The sequence below is a fragment of the Nilaparvata lugens genome, chromosome X (genome assembly GCF_014356525.2).
Source record: "Nilaparvata lugens isolate BPH chromosome X, ASM1435652v1, whole genome shotgun sequence".
NCBI lineage: Eukaryota > Metazoa > Arthropoda > Insecta > Hemiptera > Delphacidae > Nilaparvata > Nilaparvata lugens.
The window spans coordinates 65,272,951-65,294,504 of NC_052518.1; the positions used below are offsets into that span (position 1 = coordinate 65,272,951).

At 38.8% G+C, this 21,554-nt stretch overlaps 3 protein-coding genes across 3 annotated transcripts; all 3 read left to right on the forward strand.

Annotated features, from left to right (window-relative positions):
• Positions 1-812: 812 nt before the first annotated feature.
• Positions 813-1,757, forward strand: LOC120354639. Its single transcript, XM_039442008.1, has one exon. The coding sequence runs from the start codon at positions 813-815 to the stop codon at positions 1,755-1,757; it is 945 nt and encodes a 314-aa protein (XP_039297942.1).
• Positions 1,758-3,714: 1,957 nt separating this feature from the next.
• Positions 3,715-6,270, forward strand: LOC120354640. Its single transcript, XM_039442009.1, has one exon. It carries the CDS (start codon positions 3,715-3,717, stop codon positions 6,268-6,270), a length of 2,556 nt encoding a protein of 851 aa, XP_039297943.1.
• Positions 6,271-7,082: 812 nt separating this feature from the next.
• Positions 7,083-8,027, forward strand: LOC120354641. Its single transcript, XM_039442010.1, has one exon. It carries the CDS (start codon positions 7,083-7,085, stop codon positions 8,025-8,027), a length of 945 nt encoding a protein of 314 aa, XP_039297944.1.
• Positions 8,028-21,554: the final 13,527 nt, after the last annotated feature.

Below are 21,554 nucleotides of genomic sequence, written 5' to 3' on the forward strand. Positions count from 1 at the left end.
TGAAACCCGAACTGTTCAATCATGTGTCCTCGCTCAACAACTGTGCTGATATTGCTTCTCGTGGACTACTGCCAACCGAACTTGTTTCCTGCCATACTTGGTGGCATGCTTCTGCCGCATTTCAATGCCTCGCTGTTGATTTTCCTGTGTCTAATCACGTTGTCAGTGAAACAATACCTGAGATGAAGTCAAACCCGCTGTATATTCTTGCAACTACCCAAGATGAACCGTTAGCAAACCCGCTATACGCCGCTTGTGAACGTGTATCCAAATTTGGAAAATTATGCCAAATTTTTGTGTATATACTACGCTTCATCAACAGAATCAAGATCACCCGCCATGACTATAGTAACAAATTAATTCAAAAATTTTGTGACTGTGAACCGCATCCTGCTACTATTGATGTTGTTGCCTCTGAAACAGAGATTGCTAGAAGGCTCATTATACAAGTCGTGCAAAAGGTCAAATTTCAGAAGGAAATAAATGAGTTAAACTCGGGAAAATGCCCCAAACATTTATTGACTCTGCAGCCTTATATTGATCATGAGAATTTGATCCGCCTATCTGGTCGTCTGGAGAATGCACCTATTTCCAGTGAAACTAAAAATCCGTTATTGTTACCAAAAAATGAACATGTTTCTACTCTCATTATTAGACAACAGCATCTCATGAGCTGTCATGCTGGTCCCCGCACCACCCAATCCGCAGTATGCCAACAATATTGGATATTATCAGCTTGTAATCAGGTACGTCGTGTCATACACCAATGCATCATCTGCAACCGATTTCGCCGCTCAAATTTGCAACAACGCATGGCCCCGCTACCTGCCGAACGGGTCACCATCAACAAACCATTCAATGTGACTGGCTTGGACTTTGCTGGACCCTTTATCTGCAAGACATCTCTGCTAAAACGTGCGCAAACTACAAAAGGATATTTGTGCATATTTGTGTGTTTTGCCACAAAAGCCACTCATCTCGAATTTCTGTCTTCTATGTCGGTCAACCACTTTATCGCCGCACTACAACGATTCATTGCCCGACGAGGTACGCCTCACACGCTATGCTCTGACAATGCCAAAACTTTTGTATCTGCCGCTAGAAAAATGCATGAATTGGCCAAGCTTTTGGAATCACTACCCTCTGCTGTCACTTGTTTTCTGTCCAACCATGGCATAAATTGGAAATTCATCCCTCCTTACGCACCCCACCATGGAGGCCTGTGGGAAGCTGCCGTCAAATCCGCTAAAACGCTGTTGTATCGCTGTATTGGAGACAAGGCTCTCACATATGAAGAATTTGACACAATATTCACCCGCATAGAAAGCATCTTGAACAGCCGACCGCTAACTGAACTGTCTTCACAGCCCGCAGAAGCCGCTTCTGTTCTAACACCTGGCCATTTCCTAGTAGGTGGACCCCTGACCGCACCACCGCAACCGATAGAGACTAAAGAAATACTATCAACTCGCCGTTGGAGACATTGCAACCAAATGATGCAATTCTTCTGGAGCCAATGGTCAAAAGAATATCTATGCACACTAATGAACCGCACAAAATGGAAGGTTACTGAAAGAAACTTACAGATTGACGATTTGGTTGTAGTCAAATCAATCAACACCTCGCCGCTAAGCTGGCCGCTAGGCAGAATTGTAGCGCTGCACCCTGGCAAAGATGGCCTTGTCAGGATAGCGACAATCAAATGCGCCTCTGGTAATATTGTGAGAGACCTAAGTAAAATTCACCGCCTCATTTAGAACAATCGCTAACTATGTTATTGTAAATAGTTTGGTTTTACCCGCACAACCTGTGATTGTCCGCGTCGCTTCGTTATCGCCGCCTTGTGTTATCCACTCTGCCGCAATGCAGATGCGCAGATGCGCTCTGCCGCAATGCACATCTGTGATGACCGCACCTCTGTTGACGCTTCGCTCCATTTCTATGACCGCACCACAGTTCATGTCTACGCGCATTCCACAACTTGTGCTGTGCCGCCCCGCTTGTCTTCACATCACGCTACCGTGTTCACACTACATCGCTCTGGACTTCTCCGCTCACTGTATTCAAGACCGCAGACCCACCGCCATCTAGTTATTGCCGACCGCCCTGCCGCAATGTACAGTGTTTGTTGCTGCTTCACCCGATTCAAAAACTGTTTGTTTTTGGGGGGGAGTATGTATGGGCCAAGCCATATCTTGCCATATTTGAATCGACCGCGCTCACCCATGGCCATCTAGCATGCTACTCCCATAGTTGGCACTGTTCTCCCTGTTTTCCCCCACCTTTCTTGCTCACAGTCCTCTTCCACTTTGTAACTGTTCGAGGAAGCTTGTGCTACGACGCTACACGATTGTTTCTCCCTTTAAAGAAGTTAATAAATGTGTTACCGCCTCGCTTGTTCGAATTTAAACTACTACCGCGACTAGTTAGGAAAAGTTATTGTTAGAGTACTCCGCTAAACATCTAGATTGGATCTTCTTTGTGTAATCTCTTCACCGCAACATGGGCCCATGTATTCCCCATGTATTAATCATCGCCAGTGCAAGTGAATTCCTGATTATCTGAACGTGTTACCGCCTACCAGAACGAGGAGACCGCTCTTACAGTCCACTGTGAACCCACCATACCCGAACGAGACGCTTTTAAAGGTAACAATTTTATTTTGGTCTGGATAAAAAATTTGATAAATTAATGAGTGAATATGAGGCAACAGATAAAGAGTCGCTATCTGAGGAAGTTATCTTGGAGTTTGCTGAACTGCAAATCCAATTCCAAACCAGATTTGATAGTATCAAGCTGGTTGATACCATTCCTAAACCTACTGTTACCGCTAATGAACTACCAATTAATAATTTTGTGAAACCTCAGTTGCAGATACCTACATTTTCAGGCGAACCTCATGAATGGAATATTTTCAAAAATGTTTTTGATGCTGCTGTTCACACCAGTAAAGACTATTCCAGTGAGGCCAAATACCATCTTCTAACTTCATATTTAAGTGGTGACGCTTTGACCTTGGTTCAAAATTACGCCAACACCGCTGAATGCTACAAAGCTGCCTATGACAGCTTGCACAAATGATACAACAATATCCGGTATCAAGCATATAGTTTATATAATAAATTCGATACCTTTGTTCCTTCTGCTACTCTAGCTGAAACTTTGAAAAAATTTTCTATCGAGCTCAACTCAGCCAAATGATCGCTATTTAACATGAACCTGAACCAAGCTGATTTTTTGATTACCATGATGTGCATCCGCAAATTACCGCTTTCTGTCCGCACGAAATTTGAAGAATCCATACCAGATGATCAAGTTCCCACCTTTGACCGTTTATTGAGTTTTGTGGCTAGTCAAGAAAAATCTCTGGAAGTGACCGCACTAACCCGCAAATACGAACAAGTAATTAGCGCCAGCATTGAATATGTAGATCCCATTTCTGTTAAAGCTGAACCTAGTACAAGTAATTATCAACAGAGAAAGCAGCCCTTTTCTTCAACTAAAACTGGGTATCCAATCAGTGGTGGCATTTGTGTTCTTTGTTCAGAACAACATCAATTGTATAGATGCGACATTTTCAAAAGAGAATCAGTATCCAAATGCAATCAAATTGTAAAGTAACACAAAAGGTGCTTTGTTTGCCTAGGATCTCACCTGAAAGCAAATTGCAACTCAACGATTTGCTGCAAGAACTGCCGCTCTAATCACCATCATATGCTTCTGTGCAACAACGCTAATAATCTTCAATCATTACTTTTTAAAGAACAATGCTCTGAACATCGGTTTGCTGAGCCGCACCAAGCACCAAATCAATATGGACGCCCGCATACCGGTACTAGCCGAAACGCTGCGCACCCTGCGCCTCCTCCTGGTTTCAGCCCGCTACCTGTGCCGACTTTTGCCGCTGCCCCACCGCAACCGCCAGTAAGCTCTTATCATGCACCTTCTAGCAGCGCACCAAACCTGGCTATCAGATCTAATCTGCCTACCAGTTCGCCGCCAGTCAACAGTTGTGCATCTCCGCCCGTAAGTTCAAGCCCTGCCTCCAGTGCACAATATGTAACAAACAGTTCTCTATCTTCTATACCACACACTTTTAGTGGCTGCACTCAGGTGAAGGCCGTACATGCTTCTGCTCTACTTGGAACCGCTGTCGTTACAGTTCTGAACCAATACAATCAACCCTTCTTGTTGCGTGCTGTGTTGGACTCTGGTTCCATGCGCTCCATTATCACCACCCGAGCTGCCACCGCAATGGGTTTAGTTGTTGTGCCCGCTCAAATCCAACTGAATGGAATCTCTGAAAAAAGGACATCTGTCAAAGGCATCGTGCAGTTAAGAATATTGTCCGAACCTCAATTTGATATTGCTCTTTCTACTGAAGCTCTTGTATTAGATCAAATTGCTGGCAATCTTCCTGTCTTTCCGCTTCACCCCGCACTAAAGAATTCGTTTGCGCATCTGGACCTCACTGATCCTAATTTTGATAAGCCTGCTGAAATCGACCTACTGATTGGTGCTGATTTATACTCCAACATCTTTATATCCGCAGAAAATTCCATTATTCCTGGTAACCCTGCCGCCTTTGCCACAATCTTTGGTTATGTTTTAAGTGGTAGATTGAATATTGAGGACTCGCCCGCACCGCTCAATGAAATGCAGCTCATTTGCACTATGTTTGCACAGGAAGCACAGCTCAACACCATCATGAACAAATTTTGGGAAACCGAAGAGGCCATCCCTGTTCGAAAAGAGTCATCACCTGAAGACGAGTTGTGTGAGAAACTGTACCGATCCACTACTTATCGCACCTCTGAAGGAAGGTATGTTGTGGCACTGCCTTTCAAACCTGGCGCTCCCGCTCTGTGCAATAACCGCAGCAAAGCATACCGCAATCAGTTAGGACTACTGAAAAAACTGAGTCAATCTGATGAACTCGAAACCAAATACTCTGACTTCATGCATGAGTATCGTGACTTAGGTCACTTGAAAATCGCTGATTCTGCTGTAGATTACATCATACCACATCACGCAATATTCAAGAAAAATGACAACACTCAAAAAATTCGAGTTGTTTTCAACGCATCTAGCAAAGACGCCAATGGGCTCTCACTTAACGATGTGCTGCTACCTGGAGCTAAACTTCAAACAAACATAGTCCAAGTGTTAACCCGCTTTCGTTCATACCGCTTTGTCATCCTTGCAGACTGCAAACAAATGTACAGACAAATCTTGCTGAGACCTGAAGACTGCCAGCATCAACATATATTTTGGAAACCCACCCACCAAGAAAAAATTCAAGAATTTGAACTGTTAACAGTGACTTATGGATTATTCTCTAGCGCGTATCTTGCTCAGCGTACTCTGCAACAATTAGTGGAGGACGAAGGTGAAGCTTTCCCACTCGCCAGTCAAGTACTGAAGTCGCAAACGTATGTCGACGACATACTTGGCGGAAGCAATGACCTGAATACCACACATTCACTTATCAAAGAACTCAATGAGTTATTGTCACTCGCCTCCTTCGAATTGAGGAAATGGAATTCCAACACACCTGAGTTGATTGAGCATATGTCGCCCGAATATTTGAGCAATCAGGAATGCCTGTTTGATGATACTGCAACCGCCAAAGTCCTTGGTATTGTGTATAGTCCGCTTGCCGATGATTTCCAATATTTCATCTCTGCCTTTTCTGAAAGAAGCACGAAAAGAACAATACTCGCCTTCATTGCACGAATTTATGACCCACTGGGTTGGCTATCACCGCTTATTCTACTGTTTAAGTTATTCATGCGCACTCTGTGGTCTGAACGCCTTGGATGGGATGATGAAATTTCTACACCACTATTAACTCATTGGAAATCCTTGGTTACCGCTATCAACCAGTTACACCAGATTCGCATACCAAGACTGTTAGCTTGCTCCCATTCCTCAATTAGACTGTTAGGATTCGCCGATGCCTCAGAGAAAGGATATGCCGCCTGCTTGTACCTTCATGAAGAAGTTGAAAACCGCTTTATTGATTGTCGTCTTATTGCCGCCAAGAGTCATGTTGCACCCCTCAAAACCCTAACAATCCCTCGATTGGAATTGAAAGGCTGTCTCTTGTTAGCACAACTTGTATCTGTCATTTACCAACTCTATCAGAATACAACCTGCTGGAAATTCGTCTCTACACTGATTCCAAAACCGCCTTGGACTGGATCAATACACCTACTTACAAACTGCAGATTTTTGTTGCTAATCGTGTACAGCAAATCACTCAATTAGTGAAACCCGAACTGTTCAATCATGTGTCCTCGCTCAACAACTGTGCTGATATTGCTTCTCGTGGACTACTGCCAACCGAACTTGTTTCCTGCCATACTTGGTGGCATGCTTCTGCCGCATTTCAATGCCTCGCTGTTGATTTTCCTGTGTCTAATCACGTTGTCAGTGAAACAATACCTGAGATGAAGTCAAACCCGCTGTATATTCTTGCAACTACCCAAGATGAACCGTTAGCAAACCCGCTATACGCCGCTTGTGAACGTGTATCCAAATTTGGAAAATTATGCCAAATTTTTGTGTATATACTACGCTTCATCAACAGAATCAAGATCACCCGCCATGACTATAGTAACAAATTAATTCAAAAATTTTGTGACTGTGAACCGCATCCTGCTACTATTGATGTTGTTGCCTCTGAAACAGAGATTGCTAGAAGGCTCATTATACAAGTCGTGCAAAAGGTCAAATTTCAGAAGGAAATAAATGAGTTAAACTCGGGAAAATGCCCCAAACATTTATTGACTCTGCAGCCTTATATTGATCATGAGAATTTGATCCGCCTATCTGGTCGTCTGGAGAATGCACCTATTTCCAGTGAAACTAAAAATCCGTTATTGTTACCAAAAAATGAACATGTTTCTACTCTCATTATTAGACAACAGCATCTCATGAGCTGTCATGCTGGTCCCCGCACCACCCAATCCGCAGTATGCCAACAATATTGGATATTATCAGCTTGTAATCAGGTACGTCGTGTCATACACCAATGCATCATCTGCAACCGATTTCGCCGCTCAAATTTGCAACAACGCATGGCCCCGCTACCTGCCGAACGGGTCACCATCAACAAACCATTCAATGTGACTGGCTTGGACTTTGCTGGACCCTTTATCTGCAAGACATCTCTGCTAAAACGTGCGCAAACTACAAAAGGATATTTGTGCATATTTGTGTGTTTTGCCACAAAAGCCACTCATCTCGAATTTCTGTCTTCTATGTCGGTCAACCACTTTATCGCCGCACTACAACGATTCATTGCCCGACGAGGTACGCCTCACACGCTATGCTCTGACAATGCCAAAACTTTTGTATCTGCCGCTAGAAAAATGCATGAATTGGCCAAGCTTTTGGAATCACTACCCTCTGCTGTCACTTGTTTTCTGTCCAACCATGGCATAAATTGGAAATTCATCCCTCCTTACGCACCCCACCATGGAGGCCTGTGGGAAGCTGCCGTCAAATCCGCTAAAACGCTGTTGTATCGCTGTATTGGAGACAAGGCTCTCACATATGAAGAATTTGACACAATATTCACCCGCATAGAAAGCATCTTGAACAGCCGACCGCTAACTGAACTGTCTTCACAGCCCGCAGAAGCCGCTTCTGTTCTAACACCTGGCCATTTCCTAGTAGGTGGACCCCTGACCGCACCACCGCAACCGATAGAGACTAAAGAAATACTATCAACTCGCCGTTGGAGACATTGCAACCAAATGATGCAATTCTTCTGGAGCCAATGGTCAAAAGAATATCTATGCACACTAATGAACCGCACAAAATGGAAGGTTACTGAAAGAAACTTACAGATTGACGATTTGGTTGTAGTCAAATCAATCAACACCTCGCCGCTAAGCTGGCCGCTAGGCAGAATTGTAGCGCTGCACCCTGGCAAAGATGGCCTTGTCAGGATAGCGACAATCAAATGCGCCTCTGGTAATATTGTGAGAGACCTAAGTAAAATTCACCGCCTCATTTAGAACAATCGCTAACTATGTTATTGTAAATAGTTTGGTTTTACCCGCACAACCTGTGATTGTCCGCGTCGCTTCGTTATCGCCGCCTTGTGTTATCCACTCTGCCGCAATGCAGATGCGCAGATGCGCTCTGCCGCAATGCACATCTGTGATGACCGCACCTCTGTTGACGCTTCGCTCCATTTCTATGACCGCACCACAGTTCATGTCTACGCGCATTCCACAACTTGTGCTGTGCCGCCCCGCTTGTCTTCACATCACGCTACCGTGTTCACACTACATCGCTCTGGACTTCTCCGCTCACTGTATTCAAGACCGCAGACCCACCGCCATCTAGTTATTGCCGACCGCCCTGCCGCAATGTACAGTGTTTGTTGCTGCTTCACCCGATTCAAAAACTGTTTGTTTTTGGGGGGGAGTATGTATGGGCCAAGCCATATCTTGCCATATTTGAATCGACCGCGCTCACCCATGGCCATCTAGCATGCTACTCCCATAGTTGGCACTGTTCTCCCTGTTTTCCCCCACCTTTCTTGCTCACAGTCCTCTTCCACTTTGTAACTGTTCGAGGAAGCTTGTGCTACGACGCTACACGATTGTTTCTCCCTTTAAAGAAGTTAATAAATGTGTTACCGCCTCGCTTGTTCGAATTTAAACTACTACCGCGACTAGTTAGGAAAAGTTATTGTTAGAGTACTCCGCTAAACATCTAGATTGGATCTTCTTTGTGTAATCTCTTCACCGCAACATGGGCCCATGTATTCCCCATGTATTAATCATCGCCAGTGCAAGTGAATTCCTGATTATCTGAACGTGTTACCGCCTACCAGAACGAGGAGACCGCTCTTACAGTCCACTGTGAACCCACCATACCCGAACGAGACGCTTTTAAAGGTAACAATTTTATTTTCTGAGCTACTAAGTAACGTGTTTAGAAGTCCACCTCATTGGCTCTAACAGTTGAGAAAGAAGCACAAGCCATTGTAGAAGCACTGCGAAAATGGCGTCACTACTTGGTTGGCAAACATTTCAAGCTAATTACTGATCAGAGGTCGGTAGCTTTTATGTTTGATAACAACCGTCATGGTAAAGTGGAAAATGAAAAGATAATGAGGTGGAAACTGGAACTGTCTTTTTTTCATTACAATATTGTATATAGACCTGGCAAAGATAATATGGCTGCTGATGCTCTGTCTAGAGTATGTTCTTCAATCCAAAATCAGGAAAATCTATTAGTTGATTTACATGAGTCTCTATGCCACCCAGGCATAACACGGTTGTACCACTGGGTTCGGAGTAAAAACTTACCCTACTCAATTGATGAAATCAGACGTATAACAAACTCCTGCAAAGTGTGTGCTGCTGTCAAGCCCAAATTCTTCAAACACAAAGGGACTCTGATTAAAGCCACTTCTGCATTTGAACGGCTAAATATCGATTTCAAAGGCCCTCTGCCTTCATAAAGTCGAAATCGTTATTTATTGGTAATAGTAGATGAGTTTTCACGGTTCCCTTTTGCTTTCCCATGTCCAGACATGTCATCATCTACAGTTAAATCAAAACTGAAACCCCTGTTTTCTACGTTTGGGGTTCCTAGTTACATACATTCAGACAGAGGAACATCATTCATGAGTCAAGACTTGAAAAATTACCTAAACTCGCATGGAATTGCAACTAGCAGAACCACTGCTTACAACCTAGCAGGTAATGGACAGGTTGAAAGATATAATGGTATTCTATGGAAAACGATCGAGCTAGCATTAAAATCACTTAATTTAGAAATAAATCAATGGGAGTCAGTTTTAGAGGATGCTCTTAGCTCAACAAGAACATTACTTTGCACAGCCACAAATCAAACTCCTCATGAGCGTATGTTCTTACACCCATGTAGATCTGGAAACAATGATGTTTCAGCTCCTTCTTGGCTTCTCAATTCCGGCCCTGTCTATTTAAAAAAAAATCAATTGAACATCTAAATATGTTGGACCACTTGTTGAAGAGGTCCAACTTCTACATGGAAATGCTGAGTATGCACATGTAAAGCTACCAGATGGAAGAGAAACCACAGTATCAACACGTCATCTTGCTCCAGTTGGAGAGTATGAAAACAGAGATCACGAAGAACAAACCAATTCTGAAAATGATGAAAATTCTCAATTACCAACTCCCAAACCTGAACTTGAATACTTCCATAATCCTCAACCCAAAACCAAGAAAACGAAACTAGTACTACTGCCGAGAGCTTACAACCTAGACAACAGACTACTGGACAAGAAAATCAAAATACATATCCAAGAAGAAGTTTTAGAAATAGAAGACCTCCTAATTATTTGAATGACTACATTCATTAACTCTTTGGGGAGGAAGAATGTAGTATAACAACATATGTTTTGAATTTGTTATTACTGTTACTAAGTCTCCAAACAAACTCATTCCAATTTGAAACCTGTATAGTTCAAGTTATTAAAAACCTTTCTTAAGGTATTAAATACTTATGTTGTGTTTACTCTCATTCCTATTACAGTGTGTTAACTATTTTTCCTACAGTTACCTTGAAAAGTGGCCATTGCTGCACTGATTACAGAACGCAAAGAATCACTTTTCTCCTCTAGTGCTGGAAAAATTTTTCTGCACTTCAGATTTGCAACATGGCAACGCAAAATACTTAGTAGGTTATATGGAGCAACAGTGCAGCAAAATCAAAATGAAGTTGGTAACAGTGACTGGGCTGCTATAGTGAGCAGAGGTGCACTGAGCACCTTATTAAGTATATATTATAACCAAGGACAACATTTTTATTCTATTTGACAAAAAAATTAAGGTTTTTATCAATAATAAAATTACACAGAAGAACATTTGATGCATTCCAGGCAATTTTACCCATAATTACCCACTTTTCATATTGAATGGTAACTGTGGGAAAAACTTAATGTGAAATATGTGCGCAAAGTTCCTCTGCTGCACTCAAGAAACCATTCCGCCCTCACCTACAGCTCGGGCGTAAACATTTCTTTCGGTGCAGCAAACTGTCACTTTGCACACTAGTTGCACAAATAACTATTGTGTTGCTATGTTGCAAATTTGGAGTGTGGCAAAGTACTTTGCCGCACTCAAATCTACATTCCTGCACTGGGTGTGGGAATAAGGTATTTTGCGTACTATAAATGATGCGGGAATGAGCACTTTTTCGGGTAACTGTAGGAAAAACAAATATACTGCTCTGCTACTCACATATTTCCAGTACCGTAGATAATCACCATAATAAAGAGAATTATAGTGAGGTCCACATTATAATGGCAGTGTATGATTGACAATACTGTTGCTGTCCTTTTCTATCATACAACAAAACAGATAGCACTATCTCTCTCTCGCTTTGCAATGTTGTCTATTTGCATCTGTTGTCTAATGTTGTTGTTGTTATTCCATCTGTTGTCTATTTGCCAGAATATTTTATAATTACTTTTGACAGTGACTGTACAAAACTAAAATAACCATATTCTCAGCCGCCATTTTCTTTCTTCATTCTATCAAAATACTTGAGTACAGAAGTTGTATAAAAATTGATTTAAAATGTATTTTCGAAACAATGAAATAATCTTTAAACATTACTGTATAAGAAACACAAATTAAAATACCTGAAATGACATTTTAAAAGTTAATAACTAACCAAACTAGACTTTATCCATGCTTTCAGTTAGCCTACCCATATAGGTTAGACCTACTCGTACCGGTATAAATAATATTAAAAAGTTATTTCAGAATTAATCCATTGAAATTACTTATTTTTAATCACGATTTCTATTTTTCTATCATTTTTAGAGGAGATTGGTATAGAATACCTACCAAATAACTCAATTTCTGTTCTTTTGAAATTCAGATTGTTGTATCACAGCTTTTTAAATTAGCCGCCATTTTAGGTTTTTATAAAAATAAAAATCTGATCTCAGTCATGAAAGCAAATTTTTTAATCAAATTATGAAAAATATATTTTCTTGATCAATTTGACATTAAATTGATTATTTTATCAAGGAATTGATAATACTATTATTAGATTAAATCTAATGGGATGAATTGGGTTACAGCTGTGTACAGTCAGTGGCAAAATAGAGAGAGTTGGCAACGTTTTTCTCCTATCTTTCTTCACTGTTATTATAACGTGGACCTCACTATAGTTTTGTATTATTAAATATTTGATAATAGTAAGTAACCTCTGATAAATACACAGTTATAGCTTGAAGCTTATAGGTTGCGTTATGATAATTAAACCGTACAACGTACATCTACATTCTACAAAAAAGGCATTGCAATCTGCAATAACAGTGACGTCACCGAAATATGTCATTTTCAAAGTGGTGGATTTAAGGAACTCTAAAGACTGGGTACACGCAGTCGCCATTTTGAGTCATAGCATAGCATTCGTTTCAACTGCTTGTATTGCTTTGTCAGTAAAGGGTACTATAATCCTATTTTATAAATACTCAGTTACTTTTTTTCACTAAAATGAGTCAAACCGTTTTCAAATTAGTTTACAACAAAGCTGCAACTTATACTATAGTAAATATTATCATAGTAATATTGAAGATTTACTCAAAGATAATGATATTTTTTTCAAACTTTGGGTTTCAATTTAGGAGAAGTGAGTGAGATAAATGTAGTTAACGCTTCCACCTTTCAAATATTTGAAGAATGATAGAAGTAGTGGTTCAGATGGTACACCCATTATTTCATCAAAGAATTGAAGAAATAACTAATTTTACCATTATTGTAAATATTTCATTTGTCAATTAGAAGCAATGAATTTCCTCTCATCTGGAAAGAAGCTAAAATCACTCTTATTTATAAATCAAGCAGAGAAAATGAGATAGTAATTCTAGGTCTCTAGCCATTGGTGGAGCTAAATTCATCAGTTTCAAACAACATTCAGTTCCAAGATTATTTGTTTTTTGAAAAGGTTCTTGAAAGTGTTTGAGCAATTAAAGTCTTGTACATGACAGTTTAATTATTTTTTTTAATAGAATATCACTGTTACTAGTACTAGGACTAACGATCAGTTTATTTCTATCCTAAATAGAAATCCAGTCGTCAAGAAATAGACGTCCAGTTGTCAGTTGGCTCTTGACAAAGTCAGACGTTTAGAGATTGTGCTCGTCTTATCATTTTTATTCAGCCTGTTTTATTTCGTCTATGAGTTGTAGAGTATAGTAGAACGAGTCATCTTCAGCCGTACTTAGAACTATTTCAAATTAATTTGCGGATTAATCAATACAGTTAATATCTATTTATTAATACAGTTAATATTTTCAAAATGAGTGCGTGCTCCGTATGTGATTTATTGGTGGAAAGGTCTGGGAAATCGAGTATTGCTTGTGCCGAATGCAAGTCTCTTTTCCACTCTAAATGCATTAGTGGTGAAGTGGGTAAAGATTTAAGTGATGCTGAAATCAGGATGTTGACTAGCAGCTCGTGGAAGTGCAAAACGTGCAAGGAAAACTTGCGTAAGCAACGATGCGATTCAACACCTGTGAAAAACACTGATCGGGTTTCCTCTGAGACTGTTACGGGTATGTCTATTGACTTGAAGACTTTCATTGATTTTAAAAATGAATTATTAGCCGGTCAAGCTGTTCTTCAAGAGTCACTCAATGCGTGTCGTGCTAAACTGGATGAAAATTCAGGTGTATTGGCCAAGCAGGAGGAACTGATCGCGAACCAGCAAACAATTATAGAACTTTTGCGTAGTGAAGTTGCAACACTCAAGAAGAGACTAAGTGATGTAGAAATGAGGAACGACAATTTAGAACAGTACGGTCGTAAGAATACGGTTGAGCTTCACGGTATTCCGTTGGTGAAGGGTGAGGTGACGAGTGAACTAGTGGTGAAAACATGCGAGGCCGTCGGCATGCATGTCACAGCTGAGGCGATTGACTGCTGTCACCGACTACCTGTGAGGGGAGACGCCTCCCATCATTGTCAAGTTCATAAGTCGTACACATACACACGCACTGTTGGATGGCCGAAAAAAGGTAAAGGACCTGTCTACTCGTCACATTGGACTGAAAGGTGAGCTGCGACAGATTTATATAAATTTGTCATTGACTGCAAAACGTAGAAAGCTTTTTGCTGAGGCTAGGAAACTGCAGAGACAATTTGGCTACAAATATGTTTGGGTGGACCGATCCGGAACAGTAAAAATAAGAGTGGTTCCTGAGGGCCAAATCTATGTGATCAATACTGAAGAAGACCTCAAAGCTGTTCCCGCTACGTCTAAATGTTAAATTATTTTGATCACCTTTTTCGTAGTTCAGGTTGACTTGTTTTTTTCTATCTATTATATAGTAGCTAACCGGTACTGATTTATTGCGTAGTTTAATTTTTCTCTTTAAAAAATTCTCATTAACTCTTTCAATTCTTTGTGAAGCTTGCAGATTGAATATTGACGAATACGGATTAACTAATGCTTATATAAAAATGTTTTTATAAATATTTTTTTTTTTATATTCAAACTTGTGGTCTAATGACTTAGGTAAATTAATTGTATTATTTTAAACGTGTTCTCTTTTGTGATCTATTGTGATTCTGAAGTTATGGGTTATTTTAATTTTTATCTTGAATTTTATTTTAATTTTGAAAGTAGTTTTATTTTTAATTTTGTTTTGATTTTGCTCGGCATATTGGGCTCTGTAATTAATTTGTGCCGTATGTTACATAATTGAATTTGAAATAGAACCTTTGAATTTTGAATTGATTATTTGAGTTCGATTGATCGATTTTTCGAGCTGAATTAACACGAAATATTTTTTTTATCTTTGTTTCTTAATTACTTACCACTGCTATAGATTTTTCAAATTCAATTTCAAGTTTTTTTTCTCTTTTGTTAACAACAGTAGTTTTTTCTAGTTTAAGACCAGTAATTGATAATCACATACGGAAGTATCGTTCAGCTGAAACCAGAATATTTCATTCAATATCATAACGGTACCAAACCTGTATCAGTTTGTGTGACAGATAAACCCATTTTATCGGTATCTTATCGTTAGGTATCCGTCTACCTGAAATACTTTTAATCCTTTTCATTTTTGTGCGGCTGAAGGTGACGCTAATATTTTTTTTTTTCTTTTTTCTTATCTCTTCACTTATTCATTTACTTTTTCTTTTTATCATAATATATGTCTTTCAATCACTCTTTGTCTGTATACTACCAAAATGTTCGGGGACTTCGTACAAAGGTCCTTAATTTCTATAATTCACTTTTAAATGCAGATTACGATTTGATAATATTGACTGAGACTTGGCTGCACAGTGGCATAATCAGCAGTGAAGTTTTCGACGATCGCTATGCTGTCTATCGGAGTGATAGGGGCGGGGGTGATGGCTGTCAGAGGGGAGGTGGAGTTCTTATTGCAGTAAGAAGGTCATTACAATCTGAGCTCTGTATTGAGCTTTGTCAGAATGATAATTTTTGTTTTGATACCGTAGGGATAAGACTAAAATTGAGCTCAACCTATTATCACATAAATGCTGTTTACATTCCACCGTCAACTCCATCGAATATTTTTCTTGGCTACTGTGAATATATTGAATCTTTAAATGGCATTCTCAGTGGGAATTTAATGATAGTTGGAGATTTCAATTTACCTGAAATTGACAATAATACTTATGATCTCTCTTCTGGTTCACCTAAAGTAAAATTTCTTTATCGTTTCATGTCATTCTATGATCTAGTATCATATAACACAGTGCAAAATGAGCTTGGTCGAACTCTGGATTTAGTGTTAAGTAACTTTCCAGTAAAAGTAATGAAGAGCGATGATCCACTTGTCCCTGAAGATGGTTATCACCCTGCGTTATGTGTGGATGCCTCATACTCAGTGACGACGTCAGGGCTAAATTCAAGCCACTCACCGGAATTTTATTATGAATATCATAAAGGAGATTTTCTCGGTCTCTATCTTAGTCTCCGTGATTGCAGTTGGGATTCCGTTTTTTGTAGTGGTGACGTTGACTCTGCAGTAGATAAATTTTATAAAATACTTTACCATCATTTCAATGAGTTCATTCCTAAGAAGAGGGTGATTTTTTCAAATAATAAGTATCCTCCCTGGTTCACACATGATATCATATCTGATTTGAAATTGAAGAATAAGTGTTCAAGAAAGAGAAGGACTTCACCCTATCATGATAATATATTTAAAACATTACGAGCATCTCTTAAAACTAGAATTTCAGCAGCCTATGAGGCATATTTAAGTAGAATTCAAAATAGTTTGCGAAATAATGTTAAAAATTTCTGGAAGTATGTGAATTCGAAAAGAAAAACTTCTTTTGTGGAGTCGACCATGACACTTGACGGAGAGTCCTACTGTGGGGCAAATATCGTCGATGGGTTTTCTAAATATTTTAAATCTGTTTATGAGGCTGATACACCTGATGCACAAGAGGGGGTTCCTGAGGTGTTTGAGTGCTGCTCATTGTTGAATGGGGGTGTTGGGTCAGTCTCTTTTGATGACATCCTGTCTGCGATTAATGAGCTTAAGTCTGGCTGCTCTGAGGGTCCTGATGCGATTCCAACTTTTATTGTTAAGGGCTGTGCCGCAGTCTTGATAAAGCCATTGAAATTTATTTTTAATTTATCTTTGAGGACGGGTAAATTTCCTTCAAAATGGAAGGTGGCAAGGGTTACTCCAGTTTTCAAATCTGGAAATAGAAATGATATAAAAAATTATAGGCCAATTTCTATTTTAAATTGTTTTTCTAAAGTTTTTGAAAAAGTTATTTATTCCATAATTTATGATCAGGGTCAGAGAATTATTTCACCCCAGCAGCATGGATTTTTACCTCGTCGCTCCACTGTTTCCAATCTTATGGTTTTTAGTAATGAAGTGTCACATGTTCTAGATGATGGAGGGCGTACTGATGTTATTTACACAGATTTATCAAAAGCCTTTGACACTATCAACCATAGACTTCTGATAAGAAAACTTAAAGTGTTGGGATTCTGCGAAACTCTGGTTCATCTTGTTCAGAGCTACCTTCAAGCAAGAAAACAATATGTAAAAATTCAACAATATAAATCAGAATTCTTTGAGTGCACATCGGGGGTACCTCAGGGCTCTAACCTTGGGCCACTCCTTTTTATTTTATTCATCAATGATCTCCCATCTGTTATCAATAAATCAAAATGTCTTTTGTATGCAGATGATGTCAAGTTGTTCAAAGAAGTCAATGATCTGAGAGATTGTTATGATTTACAGATTGACGTTGACAATTTGTCCAAGTGGTGTGTTACAAATGAACTAAAAATAAATGTAGGAAAATGTAAATTCATGAGTTTTACTCGACAGTCTTCTCCTTTCATACATGTTTACCATATAAATGGTATACCATTAGAAAAGGTGGAATCGTTCAAGGATCTTGGAGTGGTTTTCAGTTCTGATTTTTCTTTCAATGCACATGTAGATTACATATCTAACAGAGCTAATCAGCAGATGGGATTCATCTTGAGGACATGCTCACCCTTTGGAGACATAGTGCCTTTGGTACTGTTATACAAATCAATTGTAAGAAGCCTGATGGAATATGCTAGCGAAATTTGGAATCCATATTATAATGAACAGATTCAAATACTAGAACGAATGCAGAATAAATTCTTGAGATGTATTTATTATAAAAAGCACAATGTTTTCTGCCCGTTTGATTACCCTACCAATTCTTTAAGAAGTATGTTTGAAATTAAATCACTGAAAGTCAGACGTGACGTCAAATCTCTTCTTTTCCTTTATAATCTTTTAAATAACAAAATTGATTCTCCGTATCTGCTTTCCAAAATTAATATTTATATAAATACCATTGCTCGCCGTTCGACCTTTTCTTTTCATATCTCACGCTCCAGAACGGTGAGTCATTATAACTCTCCTCTGAATAGAGCACAGAGAATTTTCAATAGTTGTTCTCAGCACTTGGATATCTTTTGGTTCTCCCCGTACAAATTCCGTAGGATGGCGTGCGATCTAGTCGATAATATTATGTGATTTGTCATTTCGTGATTTGCATTTCTTTCTTTCATTAATTTTATGTGGTAGTGATTCACAGACATTCTATTTTTCTTTTCATTGTAGGCTAAACTTGAATCAACAGACTTTATTAAGTTTTAAAGTTCAGGGTTTAATTAATTACCTTTGCAATTTTCTCATTATAAATATTGATTTATTTGTTGTGATATATTGATAATTATTGATCAATTGAATAATTATTTTTCAGGCCTATTGATTAATTTATTGTAGTTTATTGATAATTGATTAATTGAATACAGTAATTATTGATTTCAAGTTTTCTAAAATTGTTAAAATCTTATATTTAATTTCATTCTCATTCATTTGACATACTTTTGTTAGTATTTTTGATTCATTCAATTTCCATTTCTTATTATTCCACTTACATTACATTTCTTGTTTTTCAACATTTCTTCATACTTAATTCTTAAAATACATTTTTGGATTGTATAGTGTATGATTGTAATGTGTGAAGGAGGCAAAATGGGTTTTTACCTGTTGCCTCCATGAATAAAATTATTTATTTATTTATTTAAATAATTACTTCAATTCATTTTACAAGAAGAGTTTTGTAATAGCTTCTTCTTGTTGTAAATTAGCTCATTCATAATAACTGCACTCAATAGATATGTTAATTTTTTCCACTTTCACTAAGCACTTCTGGTGGTTTACACCAGATCTGTTGGCTTCTTCCTTTTCAATCTCCTCATTAATGTTGAGTTGTCCAAAAGCTGGATTGCCTCAACATTTTGGTGGTCATTTAGAGCCTCTTCATAGGTCCTTGCTGTTTTTACAATCATCTCCTTGACTGTCTCCACCTGAAGGTCTCTATGAAGGTCGGCGTTCCTGATGAAATATGGAGCTTTGACAGCATTTCGAAGAAACTTGTTTTGGAATCGTTGGATGATGCCAATATTGCTCTCTGCTGTACAGCCCCACAGTTGTGCACCATACAACCAGACAGGCCTAGAATTTGTCTGTATTGTAGGGTGATAAGCTTGAATTCCTTCCTATGAGCCAATACATTCTATGATACTGTACTTGTAGTTGAGCTCATCCAACTTTTTCTTGACATGGTTTCTCCACCGAAGCTTGGCATCCAGAGTAATGACACATATTTTGCCTCGTTTGCATATGGTATCACGTGGTTGTTGATTCTGACTGGTATGCAATCATGCGGTCTGTTTGCAAAGGTCTTTTTTCTCATTTTTACTCTTACATGAGCTGTTTGTGAGCATTATTATATTGATTTGTTTTTCATGAGTCAAAGACACTGGGTACGGTACTGTCCAGGTACTTTCACAAAAATTTATTACTCGCTACGTTGAAAGCTTTTTCTATTTTACTAATTGATCATCTCAAAACAATATTACATGGATAATTGACAATATTGTAAAGTGAACTTACAAACTGTAGGCTACCATACCTATTATAGGGTACCTCATATAGGTAAGTGTTGAAGCTGAGCAGTAGCTTGGTTTACAATATTATCACTACCTACCTAGTTTATAGGCTTACTTACAAATTCTCCTTGATATCATGAACTCTCTATAATGAATATTGATATTGTCTTAAAAAAATACCGATCCTAGTGGCTTAGAAGACTCACTATTACAATACACTAGTAATGGCGAGTCTTCTAAGCTTGTGCAAGCTACAGTAGTATAGCCTAGGCCTATATCTTTTTCTAATCCAAAATCGGACTAATATGAATAATTTACTGGCCTACTCTGGTATTGATAATTTTCACATTCAATAATAATCCATGCAGTAGTGAGTAGACTATTAATTATGATTGATAGAAACTTTTTTCTGAAGACTGCACCTTTCCAAAACTAATAATGTCGAGGCACAGAGTTGAAGGACTGTAGCTGGACTAGTTTTGTACGGTACCAGGTTTTGTTTAATTTTATACAAATCATTTCATTTTGTTCTGAACAATACGTTCATTTTTTGAATTCATCCTTGTTAGAAAAATATTCTCATCAATTTTATAAGCCACTTCAGTCCTTCAGTGATGTCAATATAAATTCTGTCCAAAACCATAGAACATAGTGTACGGATGTAATTTGAATTTGGCTCCTTCTTCTGTGACTCAAAATGGCGACTGCGCGTACCTGGTATTTATAGTTCCCTAGTGGATTTCAGGGGGCCGCGGAATTGGAAATATCTGGAATGATAGACAAATAATATCTGTCGAATGATAGACAAGGATAGCAAAACCAAAGTTGATCTAATAGTCATTATAACGTAGACCTCACTATAGAACCCTTCATATTTGTTTTGCGATAAATTTGTTTCATCACACATTTACACAGTCTCGCTAATAACGATCGATACTGTGAGTTCGATATATTTCCAATTCCACATACTTTCAATTCCACCAGCTGACAAGATATTTTGAGTTCCGCCGGCCTGCACGATATTCGGAGTTCCGCCTGTCAACATATTCGGAGTTCCATATATTTCCAATTCCGGCCAGCTGCAAGATATTTTGAGTTCCAGATATTCCCAAATCAGGCGACCCGATTTCAGTCTGTTACTCCATGAACTAATCCACTAGAGTGCAACACAGTTTGGTCGATGAATTGGTCGTATAGGGCACAAAGTAGAAGAAATTCTTTCTTCTCTGTACATGGGGTGAGTTGGTGTTTGGGTATAAAGGCTATTAGATTAAGTGTTGGTTGGGTGAAGTGTTTTCACGTCTTTTTCACGATTCCAAAATATTGGGTGAAATTGTAGATTGGGTGAAAAATAAATTGGGTCTGTTGATTGGCCCCCAACCTTAGACCAGTATTCATACTGAAAGTCGATGAAGCCAACATCTACTGCCAAATCCACCCATTTCGACGTCACAACAGTGACGTCACGAATCTTATAGAAATTATAGAAAACTTTTTACTTTCCTTGCCCTACTACCATAGGTAAGGAAAGTATTGCTTTCCAAAAAAAAATTAAGGTACCCCAATTTCAAGTTTTCTATATGTTTCAAGGTCCCCTGAGTCCAAAAACATGATTTTTGGGTGTTGGTGTGTGTGTGTGTGTATGTGTGTATATGTGTCTGTGTGTGTGTATGTGTGTATGTCTGTGAACACGATAACTCCATTCCTAATTAACTGATTGACTTGAAATTTTAAACTTAAGGTCCTTATACCATGAGGACCCGACAATAAGGAATTCAATAAAATTCAATCCAAGATGGCGGAGAAAATGGTGGATAATTACTAAAAAACCATGTTTTTCACAGTTTTCTCGAAAACGGCTCCAACGATTTTCTTCAAATTTATACCATCACCATGGATAGCTATTCATAAGCCCTATCAACTGGCATGAGTCTCATTTCTGGGAAAATTTCAGAAGCTCCATAATATCCTTGAGAAAAATGGCAGATAATGACTAAAAAACCATGTTTTTCACGGTTTTCTCGAAAACGGCTCTAATGATTTTCTTCAAATTTATACCATGGATAGCTATTCATAAG